General features: G+C 47.3%; 2 protein-coding genes and 1 long non-coding RNA gene across 4 annotated transcripts in view; 2 read left to right on the top strand and 1 right to left on the bottom strand.

Annotated features, from left to right (window-relative positions):
* The first annotated feature begins 510 nt into the window (after positions 1–510).
* LOC144733027 (uncharacterized) lies at positions 511–3,930 on the top strand. Its single transcript, XR_013588303.1, has 2 exons — positions 511–1,905; positions 2,166–3,930. It is a non-coding gene; the product is annotated as an uncharacterized LOC144733027 (long non-coding RNA).
* On the bottom strand, positions 2,952–24,954 carry LOC144733023 (uncharacterized). Of its 2 annotated transcripts, none has more exons than XM_078614744.1 (10): positions 24,029–24,954; positions 21,793–21,913; positions 19,337–19,465; positions 17,127–17,246; positions 15,185–15,286; positions 11,839–11,891; positions 10,867–11,158; positions 9,070–9,345; positions 6,718–6,896; positions 2,952–5,282 (listed from the first exon to the last, which is right to left on the bottom strand). In XM_078614744.1, the coding sequence occupies exons 1-10, from the start codon at positions 24,074–24,076 to the stop codon at positions 5,118–5,120; spliced, it is 1,485 nt and encodes a 494-aa protein (XP_078470870.1). In that variant the 5' UTR covers positions 24,077–24,954; the 3' UTR covers positions 2,952–5,117. The 2 variants fall into 2 exon arrangements, with proteins under 2 accessions (XP_078470870.1, XP_078470871.1); XM_078614745.1 differs by having other exon boundaries at positions 10,867–11,155.
* Positions 23,950–24,954, top strand: part of LOC144733025 (uncharacterized) — a 36,069-nt gene continuing 35,064 nt past the window's right edge. The window contains exon 1 of the mRNA XM_078614746.1: positions 23,950–24,032. The gene's annotated coding sequence lies outside the window, so the exon portion shown is untranslated. The remainder of the gene's footprint in view (positions 24,033–24,954) is intronic.

The raw sequence follows: 24,954 nt of genomic DNA, 5'->3' as shown, positions 1-24,954 counted from the left end.
GGGCTCTATGCACCTTTATGGGTCTCTATGTGTATCTATTGGTATCTGTGTCTCTTTGGGTCTCTATGCTTATCTATGGGTCTCTGCGTGGATGTATGGGTATCTGTATCTCTTTGGGTCTATGTGTGTATCTTTGGGTCTCTATGTGCATCTCTGTGTGTATAGAATATTTGTCTGATATATATTTCGACGTGATGATAGGCCACTTAATTGGGCTATTTGTAACAGCCAGGTGCCTTCTGAAAAAAAAGCTATTTCGCTCAGCGGGCATTTCCTGGGTAAATACAATTACAGTTGCCTAATTTAGTGCAATAACACTCATCAAGGAATTATCTGAAAACATCTATATATATAAAAAAGGGAAATTTGTGAATGTGTGCCTGTTCGAAATGTTTAGCATACTTCCCAACATGCAACAAACTTGAAATTTGGCATGTGGGTGGCTTCCAGACTGTACACAATGCAAAAAGTATAAAAATAGACTTTTTTTTTTTGGGGGGGGGGGGGGGGGCAATAATGGATATATTTTGCACGGCAAGTGAGTGGTGACGTCACATGTGATGTCACCGGCATGCGGAAGCGTTACGCAATCTGCCTGTTGACGTCACGCATCCCCCCACCCTCCGTGTAGGCCGTATATTAATCCAAGACAAGAATCCAAGTCTCGGGCAAAGGCGGGTAGTAAAGCTAGTCTTAACATTAAATATCAATGCAGAAGCCTCCTGGAAAGGAGCGTACGACTCAGTGTGCCCTCTCCTGGATGAGTCGGTACAACATTATAATTTATAATTAGTGCCGAACACATTAATACTCTTGGGGCATATAACGGCCCTTCTGGAGGCTGCCTCTGTTCTAATTGCGCTCTGAAGCCGACAGAGCAGTCTCTCTGATCATCCCCAGGTGCCTTTAGAACTCCCTCACCTGCCGCAGAAAGATTACGACAATTCGGATTCAGCATTTCAATGTCCATTTTATTTAAACTCACGCAAAGACGTTTTCGTTAGAAAATGCTTTTAGAGATGGATTTCCATTGCATTCCTCCAGGATAAGTATTCTGATTCTGATTACAAACACGTTTCGATGCCCAGATCCCGCAACCAGGATCTCGGTTGTTTCTCGTGTGATGCGTTGCTCCACTGTGTGTGTTGTTCTTCTGGCCGTGAACTTCTCCGAGTTCACAGCGGTGGTTATCAATGAATCAAATTGACATAGGTTTCAATTGCGCCCGTGCGTTTGTCTTCTTGCTTTTGCTTGCTTCACTTCTCTCTCTGTCATCCGAGGGGGACCCCAGCCGCTCCCCGCTTGTACTGCAGAGTTTGCGGTACATCTCACTGTTTGCTAATTGTTTTTTTACCCTTTTATCTGGCAACAAAACTGACACCTTTTTTACGAGGAGTCATGTTTGCATTGACCACAATACCTGCAGTCATAATGCAAAAAAAAAAACATAACTCTGATAATGATATGCATTGTCCTTGAAATAGATTGGTCCACACCCGAGACAGCTTTCCTTAGAGCCTCGTCTCACATGGTGTTGGACCAGATTACGCCAAAAGGCGCACATTTGGGCGCGTCATCTGGTCCAACACCATGTGAGACTAGCCTCTAAGGAAAGCTGTCTCAGGTGTGGACCAATCAATTTCAAGGACAGTGCATACATTATCAAAGTTATGTTTTTTGTTTGCATTCCGACTGCAGGTATTGTGGTCAATGCAAACATGACTCCTTGTAAAAAAAAGTGTCAGTTTTGTTGCCAGATAAAAGGGTAAAAAACCAATTATCATATTTTGCTACTGGTGTAATTAACTCACTGTTTATCACTCCCTCTTCAGCCACCAGGAGCTCAGGGAACATCTAGGCCAGTGGTTCTCATCCGGGGTTACCACGTGGCAATGTCCCGGGATGGTATGTGAAGGTGATTTATATACGTGTGAAATTCTCTCATATGTGAGAGTCATTGGTGAATAATCACGTATGTATCTGCCAATGTAAAATAACTACGATAACATTAAAATCTATACGGTAACCTAGAATGATTTAAAAATACCTTTCTAAACTCATCGATCATAAACAATCAGGGTTTCCAAGTGTAACCAGCGAGCGCGAACAGATTACGTCACCCGTGCAGAGTGTCCGTTGACATTTTTGTTTGTATTTGCTTGCAGTTACTTCCAGGGGCGGTTTCTTCATTAGGGCGATTGGGCGACGCACCACCAATGTCATTCAACCACAGAGTCACGCTAGCCGTCACTGTGCCTCTGGATATAGTCCAATCAGCGTCATGCTACGTTCTGTGGAGTACCGCCTCTTTTTGGGCGATTTCCCTCCAGCTGAGAATCGCCCCGAGTGGTCCCATAGACTTACATTCAAAGATGTTTTTTTTCGAACGGGGGCGCTGCAATGCATTCTCTATGGCTTCCGGCAGGGCTCGCCCTAACGTGCTTACGTCATCATACGTGCTTACGTCATCATACGTAAGCACGTTTCATCCAACAATATAATTTGTCGCCACCTAGTGGAATCTTTAATAAAAGAAACTTGAGTGGTTTGTTTTAATAGTGAGTATAGAAACAAACAAGATGTATTGTAAGAGTCACTTTATTTTTCATTAATATTAAAAAAGTGAAGTTGCCTTTACATGCTTAAGCTGTTAATTTATCCATTGCATGGGTGGACCTTATCCTTATCAATCATCCAGACATTTGCCCCCCCTGAGAGATTTTGCAGGAGCCGCCACTGGTTACTTCGCTAAGTTTGGATGACCTCACAGATTGGACCATTGGCTAAAATAGTGATGTTCATTATTCGTTAAATGTATTTCTCAGAACCACTTTGGGTTATGCAAGGGGGGTACAACTATTCATTAGAAACTAAATTCAACAAGGGGGGCGGGGTGGGTCACAGATTAATGTAGTAACCAAACAAAAGGTGGACAACCATTGACCTCTAGGCGATGTTAAAGAGCCACGACCAGTGCCCGTTTATTCATTCCCACCGACTCACCAACACGATGGAACAATGAGCAGGGCTAAGTGTGCCCACGTGTTCAATCGCAATGTGATCGTCCTAGATCATGACTCACCAACACTGCTCCAGCCCCAGCTCCTCGTGTCTTAATGCACCGCCCCATCTGCCTTTGACCCAATTGCATACCTGTCAACCCCGTATCAGTGCTCTATCTTATTACAGATAAATTCAGACCTTATTGGTCACGCTGTGCCCTTATAAATCTCAATGTTCATCATTCAAAGTCCCATCACAAGGGAGAATCATAAAACATATGGATTGTTTTACTCAATTTCCCCTATACCAGTGTAATGCGAGCAAGGACAGGGTGGGTGCTGCCTCCGCGCCACTTACACGGGGCCGGGGTATTGGGGAGGCGGAGCCTGATAGACGGAGCGTGTGGGAGGAGCCACTGCTCACCTCGGCTCCAATGGGAGTCGGGATGAGTGGGGGTGAAGACAGGGGCAGTACGGGAAGGAGGAGTCAGGGTCATGTGAGAAGGAGAATATAGGATGAGAGCCGGAAGAGATCTGGGAGTTGAAAGAGAGTGGAAATAGGGGAGAGCCACGCTGGGTGGTGGCGGAGGAGTGGCGCCATTTGCCACGTGGTCGGAGTCACAGCACCGTCGGCCAGCGGTGTACGTGGGGTAGCAGTAGCTAGCGGAAGGTGAGGAGCTAGCGGGGTGTGAGGAGTTAGAGGAGTGCGTGGGGCACACAGAGCAGCGGTGTGGCTGCGGAGTTGCGGGGGCACACGGAGCAGCGGTGTGGCTGCAGAGTGTGCGGGGCACACGGAGCAGCGGTGTGGCTGCGGGGTGTGCGGGGCACATAACGCGTGCGCGGGGTGCACGGCAGAAGAGGCGCGGGTCCGACCGTGGACGCCGCGGGGTGCGAGACAAGAACCCAATAAAGGACAAACGGAGACCTACATCGCCTGCAGAGTCCTTTATTACACAAGGATATATAATTATATGCACCATGCCATTCCTAATGTGAGGGACAAAGCGAACCTCTGCACCCCCCCCCCACACACAATTATAAAGTCAAACGCCGCCTATGACCACGTGTATATCAATTGATGTATAAAATGTTCTCTTTCCGCCACTCCCTCTTCCCCCTGCCCCCCCCCCCATACAAATCTTCACTCTTTCAGTTAACACATAGTAGGATGCTTTCGCGATCAATATTATCAATAACAGTTTTTTTTGGGTTAGACCGCGTGAATATGAATGTGTCGTTAAACCCACCACCACCCGACACAGCAAACTAGTAAGGTTTGTCACGTTAATAGAACAAGCCAATTCGTTACTAGTACAGCACTAACCATTGTATTGGAGAGGAAAACTACGACATTTACAATTGGAGTACCGTGACGTTTTGCGGGTGATTAATGATGCTGAGAGAGAAAGAGCCACCTGAACCAAGAGCCGGAACCCAGATATCAGTGATGTTGACTCAAGTGCTGTTCGACGTGGCCATTATTGAACAAACACGGCCATTGTGAGCACATTGATGATACTTTGAGCCGGCTTGTGCCACTTTGGCCGTCAATCTCAAACCGCTCATCGCCAAGTAACACCACTGCCCCGCTTTGAGCATTCGCAGGCAGCATTTCAAACACTCACAAGGCAACTCCCGAAGCTGTCTTCTGCTACTAATTTCAATGTGAATGTCATAATAATAATGATGATTACAAAAGAATATCTCTATTCCTATATCTTGCGTGTGTTTCGCAAAAATGGATGCATTGTTCGATCATGAACTCAGAGGCGAGGAGCCGGAGTTTAAAGTCGCTCGTGTGCCAGACAGGGGTAAAACAGAAGCGTGAATCAACTAGCATTACTGATGAACTCCTTGCTATGCGGGAGGATGAATAGGGGTGTAGGAGGATTAGGCGAAATGGAGGGAGGAGTGGGGAGAGGAGGTAGTATGGAGGAGGGAGAAAGGAGGAGGGAGGAGGAATTGAATCCAATATCTCAGTGGTGCTAGTTTGATGAGTATTTTATGAATCCAAACATCCACTAGGAACTCTTAGTGACACAAGTGGATTTCAAAAGAGAAAAACAAATCACGAGGTAAAATGTCAGTTCAATAAATCAACTCGGCTACACAACATCACATTTCATCAAAGATGCTGGTAATCTTTGGGTATTGGGCTTGAAGTTGCCAAAGGATCTCCAAGAACTGCCTGGACTTTCCTCGGCCTTTTCCCAGAACGAGCTCTATCAGGTGCGTCACCGCCAATTCAAGTCCTTTTCTTTTCTCCATGTCTCTTATCTCCTGCAAAATATAACATGGGGCTCCATTAGTGCGACAATGAAGATCTATCGATGCTGCAACACCTACAAATTAACCCCTTTCTCCATTTCTCGAGACATTTGCAAGTTGCAAGGGTGGTGGGTGTGTCTTCGTTCACCGTTGAATCTCGGAATGTGCAAAGCGGGCTCAGGGTTAATTTTATTTAGAGAGTGGCGTAGTAGCACCTTTGTTTTTATAAAGACGTTGTTACTCATTCCAGACAATCATAGCGACACGACTGCTGCCACTCTCTTCGATGTCTGGTGCCAAAACTGTGTCACACCATACCCTTCCGCATGGCCTTGTGGGGAGCCTGGGTACCAATAGCATTATTTCAGCTTTTCTCTTCCAGTTCCGTTCCAACGACGTACACGTAGTACGTCATTGGAACAGAATTGGAAGAAAAAATGTGATGACGTTACACTACCTCATCGGTACAGAATCAGATAAAAAATGGATGACGTACACGGACGTCATCAGAACAGGAAAGGGTCCGTGTGAAAATAAATATCCATCAAACCCTGCAACACCTTCAAATTAACATGTTGCTTTCCATTCCATCAATAATCTCTCTTGCCACAACCTTTAGAACTGAACTCTATGAAATTGATAATCGGGTTTTGAGTTAGGCCACGTAATGATCTGACCGATTTTGTGTCGTATAGACCCCCCCACTCACCACCATCCGACACCATACCAAATTAATTGTCACGCGTACAAGCATTTAACTCGCCAAATTACACCATTTCAGCTCGCTGATGAGTTTAAAAACATTTCTCGTGAACCCATTTGATCATAAAACCGTGCTCGTATATCCTGTGTCTATTTGCTGCAGAGGAAATCATTCAATGGTCTGTTTTTCTCATCATTAAAGACTTGCCAGTGTGAACGAGTGTATTAATCCATGCAGACAGAATGATTCGTTTTATTTTATGAATTCATAATTTGTTACACATGGTGGTAACTGAACAATCTCAGGTGAGAACCATGGATTCTATCACGTTTTTGTTTTGTTTTTATTCTACCAGGTAAGGTCCTGCTGAGCTGCTATACAGCTCTTTTTTTCAGAAGCGACCTGACATCACAAATGATAGCTCAACGAAGTGGCTTATCATCACGTTGAAATTGATAGCAGCCAGCCAAATACTCTAAACGCGTGAATTTGATACTAAATGTGGAGGGGAAAACCGGAGAACCCGGATAAAAATCCACGTGACCACTACAGAGAGAAAGACACCACAAACTCCAAATATACAACAGCAGACGTCAGAGTCGGGATATAATCATCGATCTTCTTTCTACCAAGCGAGGGAGTTAACATCTCCTAGCCACCGTGGCGCCCCAGAGCAAGGATCTCAGCGGTGCTGCAGGTTAAGCCCGTCTTTGCCTCGTTCCACGGGAGCCATAAAACACGTACCGCTGTGACCGTCTTGCTGAAGTAATTTCTCTTTTCGAGGTAGCTGAGCAGCCGTTCCAGGTCATGCATTATAGCTTCACAGATCTTCGCCTTGTTGAAGCGGATTTGGTTGTGTAAGCCATTGTCCTTGGTCGTGGCCAAAAACCTCGGGAACTTGGTCAAGAGCCTCTTGAAGAATCCTGAAAGGCAGCGAGGTCGTCGGGTTTTTCCGATCTTCAATCACAATAGATATACTACAGAAATACAACAGTAATACAACAGAAAAACTACAAAAATACAGTGGTCCTTCGTTTTACGACACCATCGATTAACGATATCCTCCTCCCAATGGGGTCCACGATTGTTTCTCATTAACGATACATTTTCGATTAACGATGCGTGTGTGTGCGTGTTTTATGATACCACGCGGACCGCCAATTTCGGCCAATCGGAGCTGCTCCTAAGTGGACACGGCGGCAGACCTCAGCCAATCAGTGGCCACCCATTTTACGAGCTGTTTTGAGAGCAACTGGATGCTAAGTTTGTCAATGTTTTAATGTTGCGCTGCTTATGGAGACAGCTCTCTTCAACACTTAGTGGTTTTTTTCACTTAAATGTTAAATAAGAACAATGGCCCCCATACAATTAATGTGAAGAAAGACAAAAAGTGGGGAAAAACAATGAGTGTGCCTTTAACGTGCGTTTCCTAAATTCGATTAACAATAATTTAAATCCATCATATAGGTTTTTTGGGTTAGATCGCATAAATATAAATGTTGTGTCATTAAACCTGCCACCACTCGACACAGCCAATTAGTGAGGTTTAGTGTCATGTAAACAGAACATAGCAATTATTTACTAGTACAGCACACTGGTAGATTGGAGAGGAAATCCACAACATGTACAATCTGAGTACAATTGTAATTACAACTAGCTTCATCAGGCAACAGCCATATTTGTGGAGAAATCCTCCTGTTTCATTCCTTAGAGGGGTAGAAGTGATGACATCACTTGTGAGCCTTTGACGTGCAAAGAGGGTGGGGGGAGATTAATGAATGCAAATACATTACAATGGGTTTTCCATTTCCAGTTGCATTATTCATATGGTAATCAATGTACATTATGCATGCACATTGTTCTGGTAACTCCTGTCGCGATCTATTCCAAAAACATCTATATTATGAATGATATTGGTCGGGAAAGCCTACGTGATAATTTCAAAGGCCGATGGTATTCGTGGAAACGATTAATATCGTCAAACGAGGGAGCCACTGTAGTTGCTATCTAGAAAAACCACGAAACTGATATCAAACGAACTCACTCTCAATTCATTTGGACAACAGTCTTGAGTCTTAGTGTTTGACGTCGCTCGCTTTGGTGACCGTTCAGTTACACTGCGATGGCAAGGGCTGACCCTTTCCAATTCGACAAACCCGCTGTGTTGCACCGCACACAGCGAGTGGGAGCAACGTGGACTCTACGGAATAATAAAAACCTAATTTTCAGACCCCCCCCCCAACGCATTGCACCACCCTCCTGGCTTTAACATTCCTCCATTAACCTCCTCCTCATAGCCACTGGTGGCACCATAAACCGCGTCAGGACATCAAATGGCCGATGCTGCACCACATCACGTTCATGAATGTAAATATAATTACAACGGTAGTGCGATTGTGGCCATGAAACCCAAACTATGGCCCATAAAGCAAACCCCACAGAGACCCAGAGAAGAAAAGGTAACAAAAACGCAAATGTATGATGATGATAAGGATGTTTGTGGCAGAGGAGTTGCTTAAATGTTATTTAGCAGAGACAATGATTGTACATTATTCTATAGTTGCCGTTTCTGGTTTTAATTTTCAGAAATAATTGCTGTGAGTGCACGGGGTCCATTCCCATTTAATAAAAGTCTGCATTTCCCGACGAGGAGTGAGAAATTGACGATACTATGGCGAGGGGAAAAAATGCATTTATTTTTTTGCCCCCACAATCGCTTTTTGCATCACGCGAGCACAGACACTCATCGATGACGTCTTAATGAAGTCAGCTGGAAAGCAGTCAAACAGAAAATGCGTTTTTGTAATTATATTATTGCCGTTCATGGAATCTCGTATAATAAGTGAGCGCAGCTTCTGCCAATCCCCAGTTCGAATTTTCACCAAAAAATGGCTGTTGGTGAAAACTAAAAATTATCTTTCATGAGGTGAATTCCCAATTCGCCAGAGTCTGCAGGGGTGAGAATTACAAATCCCTATAGCAATGGGGACCATCTTGTTAATCGGCAAACGCTTCCACATCACACGTCATCGACGGCGTCTCATGGTCAGCTGGAACACAGTCACGGTGCACGCGATATTTCGAAAGTTCACTCACTCAGAGAGTTCAGCCACCGCTTGACCTCGGGGTACTCGTTCTTTACTGCATACAGCGCGAACAGCAGCTTCTCGCAGTCGTCGTTGCCTCGGCCAACGTAGAAGTCGAGCAGGATCTCAGCCACCTGCTCGTCACTCTGCGCCACCCTCACTTTGGCCGACGTGTCTCTTGTTATCAGCGACTGGTTGATGAGTTGCAGACGGAGGTGCCGCGGGTTCTTGCCGATCCAGGCGATCAGCTGTGGCCTGGATTTTGAAATGGCCTGCACCGCATCCCCTGCAGTGACAGAAACACGCTATGTAAAGGCAGGTCGCAGAATGTGACCGTGTGGTAGGTTTGGTGGTCATCGTGCTCGACACTTAGATCACGGCGCGCTGTGGATGGGTTCAAGTCCCACTATAGACGATCTGTAAGTTCCAACAGGAATCACCAAAATGCTGCAAAATTCAATATAAAATCAGGATATAGGACCATCAGAGGCTTCATTAAGATTCCAGCGATAGTGGACAGCCCTTCGAGCTGTAGTGGACAGCCCTTCCATCTGCTGCTGTCCATGGTTTGAGCAGCTTCGTGGAAGATCACGGTGGTTCGGCAGGTGGACTAATTGCCATCTATTTCCATCTGTGCAGCTCCAAACGTTGCACAACGCGATTGATGTCGTCACACAGATGCACTCGGTGACGACCACCACCGCGCACTTGCCCGCCCATCCACGTTCCATCCAGCAAGCCAGCCAGCCAGTAAAACTAGTTTTTTCTAATATACATAGTACGATTCTATTTTCTGTTTTATTTTTTTGCTGTGTATGGCACCCTGCAGCCTCTACGTGAGAGGCGCCTCGTCACCAGTGAAAAAGGCACTCCACTTCCAGTAGCGGCTCGTGACATTTCCAACAGGTTGGGGCTGTTGTGAGTGACCTCTGAAAAGATTGTGTTATAATTTAGAATAACCTCGTCATGTGATTGGCCTTCCCATGAAAGTCACACAACTGTCTTATCTCCCAACGGTAATTATTTATAAACAATACGACAACAAAACAACAAAGCACTCAAATGATGTCCCCATGACCCTCAAATACACACCACACACCCCCTTTGACGCTTTCAAAAGCCTTAAGAACAATTAAAGATCAGCTGACAAGACTCAACAAATTAGACAAGGCAAGGGAAACAAAAAAGTGCATTCTGCTTTGCACATCCCTATAACTACCAGCTCTGGCTAAATGTCCTTACGTATGCTTTTCCTCGGTCGCCTGAAGGCTGGTTTATATAGATGTTTGGTTGATCAGGACCCAGTTGCTTGACATTCTTCGTTTGCTGCACCTGCTGCCATCGCGATTGTTGTTTTCTTCTAAAGAGTGTAGGCCTTCACCTGCTAGATTTGCACAGTGCAGTCTAGCGTTGTGACATCGCCATTACAACCACGGGCTCCTTTTTCACTACCCTGAATGGGTCGCTAACGGCGTGGCTAAAATGCGAAGGTGATCACAATGACTGAAGGGAAATCTCTCACTCGGACGCCTTCACAGCCGCCCTGAAACCTCCCCGAGGCACAAACCAGACTGTGTTGTAGCGGTTTCTTAAAATGTTATCTTCATTAGGCAATTCATGTTGAAAGAATCATTTTTTTATACAACAAAACTATGTTTTTTTATTAGAAAAAATAGTATCCCATCTCCAGCTTCTTGGTTGGGCGACGCCCCAACGCCCCTAGTGGACGAACGCTGCCTATCCACTCCACAACCAGCAACTCCTCAGCGGACGCTTTAGTTACGCGCAGGGGCAATGGACAACGAACCGTTTTCCTGAAGCATCCTCCAGATCTGCAGGTAGTTTTTCCTGACAGCATAGAGAGCGTTCCACAATTTCAGGTGCTCTTCCTCTCGCTCGTTGATGAAGTGGTTGAGCAGGTACTCCACACACGCCTCTCCGCCCTTGTTTACGGCCACGCTGTGAACTCTGCGCGTGATCGTGTGGTTGTTGCTCAGGTAGTCCAGCAGAGGGGTGGGGTTCACACCCACCCACTCCTTCAGCTCATCCCAGTGGTTCTTCATCACCTGCAGTGGTGCAATGGCGTCGTCGCCCTCCTGCTTTCGATCGGGGGGGGGGAAACACAAGAGACTCTCAGTCGGTGCAAGCTGCTGGGGCCCACGGTACACAACTGGTTGAGGCTGCTATGCATTGGTTCAGAAGTCAGATCCCCGGAGCCAGCACCCTTCTGAGTCACTGCCGCCTCGCCACCGTTGGCGTTATGGTGGCTAGGAAGATGTTACCTATCTCGCCTGGTATGTAGGTCGTGGGTTTGATCCCGAACCCACACCTTGTTTAAGCATTTTAAATTGAGAATGCTTGCATTGATTGCCGTGCCTCCGATTGGCACAGTTGGCTACGTGCAGTGGAAAATACTACAACTAAACTATGTTTTACTTTACCAGGTAAGGCCTCACTGAGCTATGTAGCTCTTTTTTTAAAAGAGACCTGGGCATCACAAATTATTGCTCAACAAAGTGGCTTATCACGTGGAAATGTATAGCAGCCAAATACACTAAACGCATGACGTTGATTCTTAATGTGGAGGGGAAAAAACGGAAAACCCAGAGAAAAATCCACAGAACCATAGATTCACCCTCATAGGCTACATGTAAATTTGTGCGTGTGTGATTTCCGAGTGGTGTACAATTGTGCCATCGGTTTAAAAGATTGGTGGAGACACCACACATGGTGCTGGAGAGCTGAGCTGCTACTGGTGTCAATGTTGCCTCCACGTTACCTGAGTCCCAGAGATATTTACAATGAGTCGGGTCCCCTCTTCACGACCAGAGCCTGTGGACACATTGCAGAACAAAGAATTGAGGTTTGCGGTGCCTCGATTACATATTGGGCGCCACGGTGGCTAGAAAATGTTAACTACCTCGCCTGGTATATATGAGGTCATGGGTTCGATGCCAACCCTGACACCTGCTGTATATTTGGAGTCTGCATCTCTCTCTGTCCCCGTGGTCGCATGTAATTTTCTCTGGTCCTCAAGTTTTTCCCCTATAATTTTTAACAATCACGCGTTTAAAGTATTTGTCTGCTGATATACATTTCCACGTGATGATGATAAGCCACTTGATTGAGCTATCATTTGTGATAGCCAAGTTGCTTCTGAAGAAGAGCTATATCGGGCAGTGGGTCTTAAACCCAGTAAAAAAATTTACAATGAATCACATTATCACTTTATACTAATCTCTGAGAGCAGCCTGCTTTGGGACTTTTATGCTTACGATGTTTGTCACCTGATTCGTGATTAGCGTATTTATTATTATTATAAGTATCGTTCACGTGCAGGGAAAAAACGGGAGACATCCTGAGCAAAACCCACATGCCTTTGAGCCAACTAAACCAGGATTTGGCTAAACTTAGCCCTCTACTATTTACCAAGGCAACTGAACATAAATTCAGACCATGTGTTTCTAACCTAACATAAAACATTCACAAAAATACATTTAAGAATCACAGTTAAGAGAGACTTAACATTTTATACGTACTGTTAAACGAATACAAACATCTAATCAATGGTCCTCAAACTGACACACTCTAAGTGTGTCTGTTGCTGGAAGCCAGAAGTATATCAGGCGTAGAGGATGCCTAGCGAAAGGCTTCACAGCACAAACTGCTGCTGTACAACATACTGCTGCTCCTACATATTAGCTGCTTCTAGAGAAGGTTCCTATTCTACATCGAGTCCCACAGTGGCTAGAAAATGTTAACTACCTCACCTGTTTTACAGGCGGTAGTGGGTTCGATCCCCACCCTGACACCTGCATACAGTATTTGAAGTCTGTATGTCTCTCTCCCTGTGGTCGTGTGGATTTTTATCCGGGTCGTCCGGTTTTCCCCTCCACATTTAAAATTCCAGCATGACAATGACCCAAAACACACGGCCAAGGCAACAAAGGAGTGGCTCAAGAAGAAGCACATTAAGGTCCTGGAGTGGCCTAGCCAGTCTCCAGACCTTAATCCCATAGAAAATCTGTGGAGGGAGTTGAAGGTTCGAGTTGCCAAACGTCAGCCTCGAAACCTTAATGACTTGGAGAAGATCTGCAAAGAGGAGTGGGACAAAATCCCTCCTGATTTGTGTGCAAACCTGGTGGCCAACTACAAGAAACGTCTGACCTCTGTGATTGCCAACAAGGGTTTTTGCCACCAAGTACTAAGTCATGTTTTGCAAAGGGGTCAAATACTTATTTCCCTCATTAAAATGCAAATTAATTTATAACATTTTTGACATGTGTTTTTTCTGGATTTTGTTGTTATTCTGTCTCTCACTGTTCAAATAAATCTACCATTACAATAATAGACTGATCATTTCTTTGTCAGTGGGCAAACGTACAAAATCAGCAGGGGATCAAATACTTTTTTCCGTCACTGTATATGTACATTAAAATACACACATTTATTCATATGTAGTGTAATAGCGCCGGCTGGTGGACAGCGGCGGCAACTGTTGTGGATAAACAGTCCACACGCCGGTGAGGATGTGCACGGTGTGTGGGCAGAGCGGAGGAACTAGGGTAAGGGTCACAGAGGACCCCATCTGGAGGCCCCTGGAATCTGCTAGCGAGTTCAAGAAGGGAGGCGCGGTCAGGGCGGAGCCAGGCCGTGCTGGGAGCATAAAAGGAGCCGAGATTGAGGGCTCGAGGCTGCTGGTTCTGGGAATGGACTCGTCTTGTCATTGCTGTCGCCGTCGTCGCTAAACGTCTAAACGTATGTGGGCAGAGGGGAGGAACTTGTCCCCACCGGCAGCGCAGGGAGAACTCCTCCTCCCTCCGCGATGGACAGCCGATGGGCCGCGTGAGTGGATGAGTGAGTGAGTTGGCGGTTTCACGCGCCGTGGTGACCTGCGGCGAGGTGGGTTCGAACGTTGTGTGGATCACCACTGAGAAGTTTTAGGTGCTGCGGTGTTGTGACGCGGATGGGTGGTTTTTTTTGGTCTTGATCGCTGCTGCAGATGTAAGCAATTGCCCTTATGAAGATGACCTTTGAAATTTTGTTTCGGCGTTTCATAAACCGACCCCCCTACCCCCCTGGTGCTTAACTGTTGTGGAGTCGCCCCCCACTTTTCCGGAGGACAGAAACAACAACGCGGGGTATTACCGACTCATCAACATCATGCGTTTGGAGTGATTTTGCTGATTCTATGAATTTTCACGTGATGATGATATCAGAGATCATTTGATATAATTTGTGATGGCAGGGTTGCTTCTGATAAAGAGCTACATAGCTCAGTGGGACCTTACACCTGGTCAAATAAAAAATGGTTTCATCAATGGGAAATGTTTTATCAGTATCAACGTATGAAAAATAAGACCTTTAGGCGTTGTGCTCTGGTCAATTGACACTGGTGGTGAGACTCTGCCATGAAGATGGCTGCTATCTGAGCCGGAAAAGCCCTCTGTACCATCGTGGATGGCACCCTCGTGTTCACCTTCTGAAGCGCTCGCTCATCACCGTGCCGTACGTGATGAACACCACCACCACGTGCCTTTTCTTCCGTGTTGTGCGCGGTGCATTTAGCGCCACAACGTTTGTATTTATAGCGTTTGTTTTATTTGTTTGCTGGTGACTTTGTGTATTTCATATTGAAATCGCCTCCAGTGCTGTTGCTGCTGGTGGCAATAAAAGTTGTTTAAAAGTCAAAAAGTCTGGTGTAGTAGGCCAATCGATTTCAAAGACAATGCGTACATTATCATCAGAGCCATATTTGTTGGCATGTTCACCACAAGTACCGTGCATGGTTAATGCAGTACTTGATGATTCATTGCAAAAAAAAAACTGGTTTAATCTATTTGGTGTTTGAACATCTTAACACCACCTCCCATTTTATTGTCAGGCAAGGATAACACAAAGCACCTATTTTGATTATTCATCCACCACTCATCACGGTCTCGGGACCTTATACTTTTTTTTATTGTGGTTGTTGTTCCTGCAGTTGCTGTGGTTGTTGATGTCTATTTAGCCGACCTGTCTCACCACCACCAACCCCGCCCCAACCTCTCGCAAGGATTCACGATGGGAGGAGAGGGGACGGTGCAGTCGTCTGTAGGTGCAATGGAGGAGGTGCTCCCACTTACGAGAATTCATCAGCTTCCTCCAATGCCAGGCAAGGGCGGCGAGGGCGGCGATCACGACACCAAACGCAACGATGGTGCACACCAGTATGATGACTACGTTGTCTGTCAGGGCGTGTGTTGGGATGGCAGCAAAAAAAGAAAACAGAAAAAATACGAGGGCATTGGGATGCTGCTGGATGCTTCTGGCCGCTGCTACCCTGCGCAAGCCTTTGCTCGGCCTGCATTACGCATCATCTCCCAGTGTTATCGCGTGGACTGTGCTCTACCCTGTACAGTAGACTCGATTATCCGGCATGCGGTTTATCTGATTCGCCGGATTAACCGTGCACACTGAGATTTTCACGCGAATTTATGACTCGTGGATTTTCCCTTAAGCCCAAATTAATGATCTAAAAAAAAGTCATACAACATTGTTATTCTTGGAAATGTTTGTTACAAGTCACATTGTGCTTAAACCGTTGCTCCGGTTAATCCGAGATCAAACGTGATCGCCCCTACAGCACAGTAGTTGTAATAGCTTTACAAAAGAGTGGGTGGGCAGAATTTAACTGATGTTGATTGGCTGTGGTTCTGCTGCTGTCATCCACTCAGTGAGCCGAGTCTTCTGCTGGTTGGGAGCAGGAAAGTGTCGTCACTGAGCATGCACATAATCGATTGGCTCTATTCTCTACCACGATATTTTTTTTGTTCATTAACAAACTAATTTTGTTTTAAACTTAAACATAATTTATACGTATATTAGAGGGTTCTTGGCATAGAAATCAGGGGAAAAATGCTTGTACTTTTGGGATTATCCGCGATTTTGAATCATTTCCTGGCCACCCTTCCCATCATTAGCGCAGGTACCACAGTCAGACACACACACAGACAGATACACGCAGACACGCACACAGACACACGCACACAGACACACGCACATAGTCCTGCTGTAATTATTGTTGAGCCCAGCCCAATTTTTGCACATGATCACATTGATAACCCATAATAGAGGTTTGCTTGGGTTAGATCGCGTAAATATAAATGCGTCGTTAAATCCGCCATCACCCGAGATGGCCAATTAGTAAGGTTTGTCACGTAAACAGAACGTGCCAATTCCTTACTAGTGCAGCACACCGGTGTGTTAGATAGTAAACTCACAACATGCCCTCGAATTGTATATGTTGTGGGTTTACTCTCCAACACACTGGTTAGCGCTTTACTAGTAATGCATTGGCATATTTTGTTTACGTGACAAACTCCTTACTGTAGTAATAGGTTTTTACCCTTTCAACTGGTACAAAAACTGATACCTTTATACAAGGGATCATGTTTGCAATAACCAGTTGAAAGGGTAAAAACCTATTACTATATTTTGCCACTGGTAAAGGAGATGTCTCAGAGTGTAAATGCTTACCCCGAGCTCTCAATACTCTGATAGTGCACTGTTTTTGAGTTGTACGCCTTTTGGAGTCATCTGGTCCAACACCAATGGAGACTAGGCTCTAAGAAAAGCTGTCTCTGGTGTGGACCAATCAACTTCAAGGACAGTGCATATCATTATCATTATCAGAGTTGTTAATTTTTGTTTGCATTTTGACTGCTTGTGTTGTAGTTATTGCAAACATGATCCCTTGTATAAAGGTATCAGTTTTTATACCAGTTGAAAGAGTAAAAACCTATTACTATATTTTGCCACTGGTAAAGGAGATGTCTCATAGTGTAAACCCATTACTTATCGGCTGTGTCAGGTGTGGCGGGTTTGAACGACACATTTAAATTTACACGATCCAACCCAGACAAACCTCCATTATGGATGATATTGGTTGCGAAAGCCTACCTACTAAGTGTTACACTTTACACTGATAACTTCAACTTGCAACGATGCACAGCCACCGCACAGCACTGGTGTGTGTGTGTGTTTTTATTCCTGGCTGTGATACTCGAGGCACGGTGATGGTCTTGCCTGAGCTTGGATTGGGCCCTCCAGAAGTGCAGAGCCGCGAGTGGGGATCCCTCACGGACCCCTCCTTGCAACGACACACCGCGTCCTGCCCCACGGAGCAGTTCACGGCCACCTCCTCATCTGGAGAAAACGAGAAATGGTGGTGGAGGAGAGTCCGTCTTGGGGTTTGGTCACGATGATGAGCGTTGGTGTGGTCATGGTGGTGGTCGAGGTGATGGAGGTGGAGCTGGTGGCACCGGTGATGGTGGTGGTGCTGCTGCAGGTGGTGGTGATGGAGGTGGAGATGGTGGCAGTGGTGTTGGTGCTGGTGGTGCAAGCGGGGCATCGGGCGGCTAAAACACAGCAAGTTGGCACACTAGGAGGCACAGGTGGTGCATCGGCCACTCATCTCAGTCAATCCATGACACCTCCAGGGTGTGTCCCGTGACCTCCACCTCATGCACCTAGCCTGGCACAGCAGTACAACACATGGCACCTGCAGGGTCTGTCGCGTGACCTCCTGCCAGCGGGCGTTCGATACTTCACGTGGCCTTAAAGTGCACGTAGCCTGGTATAAGCGTCGTGAGATGTCACCGCCACTTAGTGGCGAATGGCGGTTGTTGTTGTTGGACCTGGTAGTGGGGGTGCTGCTCATGGTGGTGGTGCTGGTGGTGGTGGTGGCTACGCTTGCTGCACGTGACCGCCTGTGATCCCTCACACTGTGGATGGCAGCAGCTAGGGTTGGTGGATCACCGCACGAATGTTTTAAGGCAAACTGTGTGGACTAATTCCCATCTGTTCCATCTCACTCTCTTCAAAGTGTGTGGACTAATCCCCATCTGTTCCATCGCACTCCCTTCAAAGTGTGTGGACTAATCTCCATTTGTTCCATCTTACTCCCTTCTACCCGTGGGTAGGCGTCGATGAGGAGCTGTACCCCAGGCTATGCCAGGAGAAGGCTGTTTTGTCTGAAAATTGGATCGAGTGTTTCTCCCTCACATTTTCTCCGGGTGCTCTGGTTTCCTTCCACATGTATGGACACGTATTAACCCCTTTCCCATTCCGATGACGACCGCAAGTCGCAGGGTGCATGGGTGGTGAATGTCCCCATTCACCGCCATATCTCTGAACATGCAAAGCAGACTCGGCATTAATTTTATCTAGAGAGAGACGTAGCAGCAGCGCCGTTGTTGTTTTTATATCAAGACGTCGTCACTCACAGCAGAGAACCCTAGCTACACGACCGCCACAACCGCAGCTCTGTGATAGCCGGTGGCAAAAAACCGCGCCAGACCACGCGAGCCTCGGTGTACCGATAACGATATTTGATGACGTAGCCATAAGCAGCAGGTGCGTCATCGGAACGGCAAAAGGGTTGGCCGAGAACACCTTCATAAACAGAGGACCGCAGAGCTTGGATAATCGGCGCCAGCCCCTCGCGCGGCCGCCGTTGCCGTCCCGCTCATTTTACAACAAAAAAACAAATTTTTCGTTGTATTTTACCAGGTAAGGCCCCACTCAGCTGCTGTATAGATATTTTTCAGAAGCGACCTGGCCGTCACAAATTATAGCAGCTCAAGGAAGTGGCTGATATCATCATCATCGCCGTGTGGAAATTTATAACAGCAGCCAAGTACTCTTGAAACGTGTGACGTATGATTCTAAATGTGGAGGGTAAAAACCGGAGGACCCGTAAATGTGTCGTAACCCTCCACTACCCGACACGGCCAATCAGCAAAAAAGTGTCACGTTGACAAAAGACAAATAGTTCACTACTTTAGCCCATCGGTGTGTTGAAGAGTGAGAGAGACGCAAACTCCAAATATACAGCAGCAGCAAGCGTCAGGGTCGGGATCGAACACACATCCTCCTGTATACCAGGCGAGGGAGTTAACATCTCCTAGCGGCCGGTACCGTGGGTTCCTCCTCACGCGACCACGATGCTTGCTAGTGGTTTTGATGCTGGTGGTGACGATGACGAGGATGACGCTGCTGCTGGCGGCGTTGGTGGCGGCGGTGGTGGCGGCGGTGGTGACGGTGGCATTGGTGGTGGCAGTGGTGGCGGTGAGGGCAGTGGTGGTGGCAATGGTGGCGGTAACGGCGGCGTTGGTGGTGGCGGTGGTGGCGGTGGTGGCGGTGATGGCGGCGTTGGTGGTGGCGGTGGTGGCAGTGAGGGCAGTGGTGGTGGCGGTGGTGGTGGCGGTGATGGTGGTGGTGGCCCCAGCCATTACCTGGTCCGCATCGCCTGCACTCTGAGCATCGGGTCTCGTTGTGCGGGTGGTCCGTGAAAGTCCCTTGAGAGCAGATCTCGCACAGAGCCGGTCTCCCATCGCTCGCACAGTCGCTCGCTTTGTAAGTGCCTGTGGGGTGGGTGGGGTGGGTGGGGTCGGCGGGGGGGTGATCGTGTGATGGGAACACATTGCGGTAATTAATCAATAAACGACGAGGGATGGGGGTGGTGGAGAGAATGCAAGGGAAGGGCTGTGGGCTTGGAGACAGGCGGCACGGTGGCGAGATGTTAACTACCTTAACCTGGTATGCAAGAGGTCGTGGGTTCTATCCTGACCCGGCGAGATGTTAAATACCTCGCCTGGTATGGAGGAGGTCGTGGGTTCGATCCCGACCCTACGAGATGTTAACTACCTCGCCTATAGAGGCCGACCGAAACTTAATTTCTAGTTTCAGCCAAAAACGAAACCAGATCGAAAGTAAAAAATGTACTTTCGGCCGAAACCGGAAATAAACTGAAAGTTAAAAATGTACTTTCGGCCGAAACCGAAAGTAAACCGAAAGTTAAAAATTTACTTTCGGCCAAAATTGAAAGTAAACCAAAAGTAAACTTTTTGGCTTCGGCCAAAAGAAAAACTATACCGAAAGAGGCCATTTGCCAACTTTCGGCACTCTTAGGCTATTGGACAGTTCGAGGCAGTCGCCCTCCAGCAATAGCGGAGGAGCGATGCTCACAACAATGAGCAGAGTGCCGCGTGGATAAAACGCAGCTAGGTGGGAACTTGAGCGAGCACAATGTGTGCATCTGCCGGTCATCTCAGACAACCCATGTTACCTGGGGGTGTTCCGTAACCTCCTCCTGCACCTAGCCTGGCACAGCAGTATAACCCACGGCACCTGGGCCATGTCTCGTGACCTCCTCTTGCCAGCAGCAGCATCAGGGAGAGCCTTTCACACATTCCAACTGAGTGGGACGAACGGTGGCTGCTGCTGCTACTCTGATGCTGCTGCATCTTCTGGTGATACTGCTGCTGCTGCTGTTCTGATGCTGCTTCTGCTACGGCTGCTGCTGCTGTTGTAGGTCAGTGGTTCTTACCCTAAGGGTGCGAGATGCCCTTTCTGGGGGGGGGGGGGGGTGGTGCGAGACATGGCCAGAAGGATTTCTTTTGGAAGTTAAATCATCGACAACACGAATGAAGTACGAGACACGCGAGTTACAACTACGCTGAGTTACGTCAAACCCCTACGTGTTTAGGGGCCGTCCATAAATGACGTCACGCGATTTTGGGCGATTTTGGACGATTTTTGACCCCCCCCCCTTTGTCACACGGCGTCACAAAAAGTCAGACCCCCCCCCCCCTCAAATATGACGTCACAAAGCTCTGCCCCCAAATCGCTTTAAACTATTGTCACTGTAGTGCGTATTTAATGTGGCGCTGCACTCTGATCTTGTAGAAGAAAACCTTTGTTAAAAAGTCTATTTAATTTGTAATGAGAGCCTATGTCCGGCTCACGTGGTGATCGGCTCTGCCGGTCCTGCTCTACAGCCAATGGGGGGAGAGCCTGGAAGCATGGCCCTGGCGTGATCGAGGGATGTCAGCTAGGGTGATTGGTCTTGGCCTCAGCCAATGGGAAGACAAGTCAGGGGCGTGGTCCCGGGAGTTGATGGGGAATCTGGAACATTCAGCGCAGGCTATTAAGGATTGGCTGGAGCGTACCACGTGACCCAGGCATTAAATAAGGGAAGAGACGAGGGACACGTGATCAGACGATCAGAGAGGGGCCACGAGAGAGAGGGGCCACGCGCGAGCGGGGCTCCGGGTGCCACGTGGTGGTGCGTCTCTTGCGATCTGTCTGCCCACTTCCCGTTGCCTGCCAGCAACGGGGAGTGCTTGTGAACTGAAATAAGTAAATAAAAGGACCGATTCCACAAGCCGTCTCCAAGAGTATTATTAAAAAATTAAGTAGAACGTGTTGTCTATATTTATTTAAAGTTGTGCATTTTGATGTGACGTCACATTTCTCAACCCCCCCCCCCTCATCGTCACACATCGTCACAAATGTCTTACCCCCCCTAGGTGCGTGACGTCATTTATGGACGGCCCCTTATTGACATTATCCCTTAATTTTTGTTTCACAAATCGAGAACCCGAAGGGGGGGGGGGTTGCAAAGGCTGCAGAAAAAAAAAGTGGTGAAAGGAGAACCACCCGTGCGTCTGGCAGAGACACGTCCAGATTTGAAGCTTTCGTGACTGCAAGGATTCATACTCTTAGGTTTTTTCGGTAAAGTCACGTAGTAAAAAATAAATAATAAAAATATAAGTAATACAAATAATAGAGGAAATAATATAAATCAAATAATAAATCACGACGTTTCGGAGGCAACACAAGCTTCCGTCTTCAGGTGGAACCGTCACAGCACGCTTGCTATATCAAGTAAAGAGTCCGTTTCGCTCACCTGCGGGGCAGAGGGTGCAGCAGAGGCCGCTCCGTGTTGTGAAGAAGCCTCGGGCGCATCGTCCGTCGAGCGCAGCCGCGTGGGCGGAGGTGAGGATGAGTGGGGGGAGAAGGAGGAGGAACTGCGGGAGACAAACCGAGGCCCCCAGGGCCATTTAGGGTTGGGGGGATGGGGGGGGCAGATTGATTTATCACGCGATTATTTTCATTTAAGGAGCCTTCGTCGCAAAAATTCGTCGAGCGCAGCCGCGTGGGAGGAGGGGGAGGAGGAGCCGGAGATAAACCGAGGCCCCCAGCGTAATTTAGGGTTGGGGGGTTGGGGGGATAGGGGCGCAGATTTGTTTATCCAGCGATTATTTTCACTTAACGAGCCGCCGTGTCACCACCAGGGCCAGAGGTTCCACGCGGAACAAAGCTGCCCGCATTCCGCGGCGGTAGCCGTTGAGGCTTAATGGAGGATGGGGGTGATGGTGGATCTTTGTTTTTGTATGTAGATAGGGGGCCGTCCATAAAGGACGTCACGCATCTAGGGGGGGGGGTTGTCAGACATTTGTGACTATGTGTGATGATGGGGGGGGGGGGTTGAGAAATGTGACGTCACGTAAAAATGCGCAACTTTAAATAAATATAGACAATACTTAATTAAATATACTTTTTTATAAAATGTTCTCCAGCGCCACATTAAATACCCACTACAATGACAATAGTTTAAAGCGATTTGAATTTTTTTTATTTTGGGGGGGGGGGGGGGTGGGGGGGGCAGAGCTTTGAGTGGGGGTCTGACTTTTTGTGACGTCGTGTGACGAAGGGGGGGGGGATCAAAAATACGCCAAAATCGCGTGATGTCATTTATGGACGGCCCCTTACGCAAGAGGTACGTTGGGTTCGATCCCGACCCTGACCCCTGCTGCTGTATATTCGGAGTTTGCGGGCGTCTCTCTCCCCGTGGTCGCGTGGATTTGTCTCCGGATTCTCCGGGGTTTCCCCCCTCCACATTTGGAATCAACATCACCACGCATTCAGAGATATTTGTCTGCTGCAACACATTTCCACGCGATGATGATATCAGCCACTTCGCTGAGCTGCTATGAATGTGGCCGGGTCGCTTCTGAAAAAAACTACATAGCTGGGTGGGGCCTTACCTGGTCCAATACTAATAAAATATTTAAAAAATACTTTTTTTTAAACACGCTTTAATGAAATGTACCGTACTCGTAATGGCAGAACTCCACGACTCCAGGAAGTGGCCTCACAGCTTGCCATATGGTGGTGATTTACAAGCAACGTGAGTTGAGCGTGGACAATTAGACCCGTAAAAAATATTGTTTACAAATATTTGTATTTTATTTTTAATGATAGAATATAGTATTGTCATTAGTATATGACATACCTATACCAAGTTTGCAGTCGCTACGACATTGGGAAGACTGTTGAAGTTGAGTTACAATATTTGAGGATACGACAACACAGAGTGAGTTAAATAAAAGCGTGTAAAATGTTTAAAATTTTTATTTTTTTATTTTTTCATGATAGAATAAAGTCTTGTCATCAGTATGACATAAGTATACCAAGTTTGCAGTCGATAGCACATTGGGAAGTGGGTAAAAATTAAATTACAATAGTTTTAACGGATACGACAACAGACGGAGTGAGTTAATAAAAGCGTGTAAAATAATAAAATAGTTTAGTTTAGTCTATGGATCTCTATGGGTCTCCAGGCGTCTGTAATTTCCACGTGATGATAAGTCACTTCGTTGAGCTACTATCATTTTGTGATGGCCAGGTCGCTTCTGAGCTACGTAGCTTAGTGGCCTTAACTGGTAAAATAAAACATCGTTTAGATTTAGCATGGGTCTCGATGGGTGTCTGTGGGTCTCTGTTTGTTTCTGTGAGTATCCATCGGTATCTATGGTCATGTATAGGTCTCTGGCACTCTGTGGATTTAACCTGGTAAAGTAAACATTATTTTTCATCGTGGCTAAATCTCAGGTTCGGGTCGGGGGGTCAACAAGAAACCGGCCGCACAACAAAAAAACCCACGCACGGTCCAACAAGCACGCGGAATGATTCAAAGAGGCGCGTTCCGAGCTCCGGTGCCATCGTGTTGACCATTCCTGCAACCCCACTGTAAACCCCCCCCCCCCGTCTCTCTCTCTCAAAGGTGCGACAGCAACAGCCCTCGGGGTGACGCAGATGCGTTCCTTTGTCTCTGTGTCGCTACGTGCACGGGGACTCACCCGGGTAAGGATGAAAAGGCGGGAAACTCCACGGCTCTTCAAATCCATGGCGTCCTGCACTGCTCCCCTATCTCTAACACGCGCATGTGTCAGTGTGAGAGAGAGTCTGTGAATCACCTGTGTCTCTCTCACATCTCTTGCTCGCCTGGGTATCTCACTAGTGTATCTCTGTCGCCTGCCCCTCTCACCTGTGTATCTATCGCCTGTCTCTCTCGCTCACCTCTGTGCGTCTCGCTGACCTGTATTCCCAGCTGTCTCAACTGTCTCACCTCTCTCTCGTCCGCCTCTCACCTGTGCGTCTCTGTCGCTTCTCTCTGTCCCTCACATGCGTCTATCTCTCTCACCTGTCTGCTTCGTCTGCGTCTGTCTCTCACCTGTCTCTCTCACCTGTCTCTCTCACTTGTGTCTCTCATCTTTCTCTCTCACCTGTCTCTCTCTCTCTCTCGCTCACCTGCGTGTGTCTCGCTGACCTGTATTCCCAGCTGTCTAACCTCTCTCTCGTCTGCCTCTCACCTGTACGTCTCTGTCGTCTCTCTCCCTCACCTGCATCTATCTCTCTCTCACCTGTCTCCCTCGCCTCTGTCTATCTCTCACCTGTCTCTCTCACCTGTCTCTTTCACCTGTGTCTCTCACCTTTCTCTCTCACTTGTCTCTCGCACCTGCGTCTCTCTCTCGCCTGTCTCTCTCTCGTTTCTCTATCATTTGCATCTATCTCTCACCTTTTCCCCCATAACCCTCATCTGTCGCTATCTCTCTGTGCCTCTGCTGTATCGCAATCTCGCACCTCTTCCATGTGCACGCGGGGAGTTCTGCGCACCTCTTGAGCCACTTCCTCAACACTGCAAGGCGCGGCATGACAACGAAAACAACAACAAAATGTATTGGCTCAGGCCTGCAATCCCCCCCTGCTTCGTTCTCCTTCTATC

The sequence above is a fragment of the Lampetra planeri genome, chromosome 45, assembly GCF_965212315.1.
Source record: "Lampetra planeri chromosome 45, kcLamPlan1.2.h2, whole genome shotgun sequence".
NCBI classification, from domain to species: Eukaryota; Metazoa; Chordata; class Hyperoartia; order Petromyzontiformes; family Petromyzontidae; genus Lampetra; species Lampetra planeri.
This window is presented reverse-complemented; position numbering and strand designations above follow the sequence as displayed.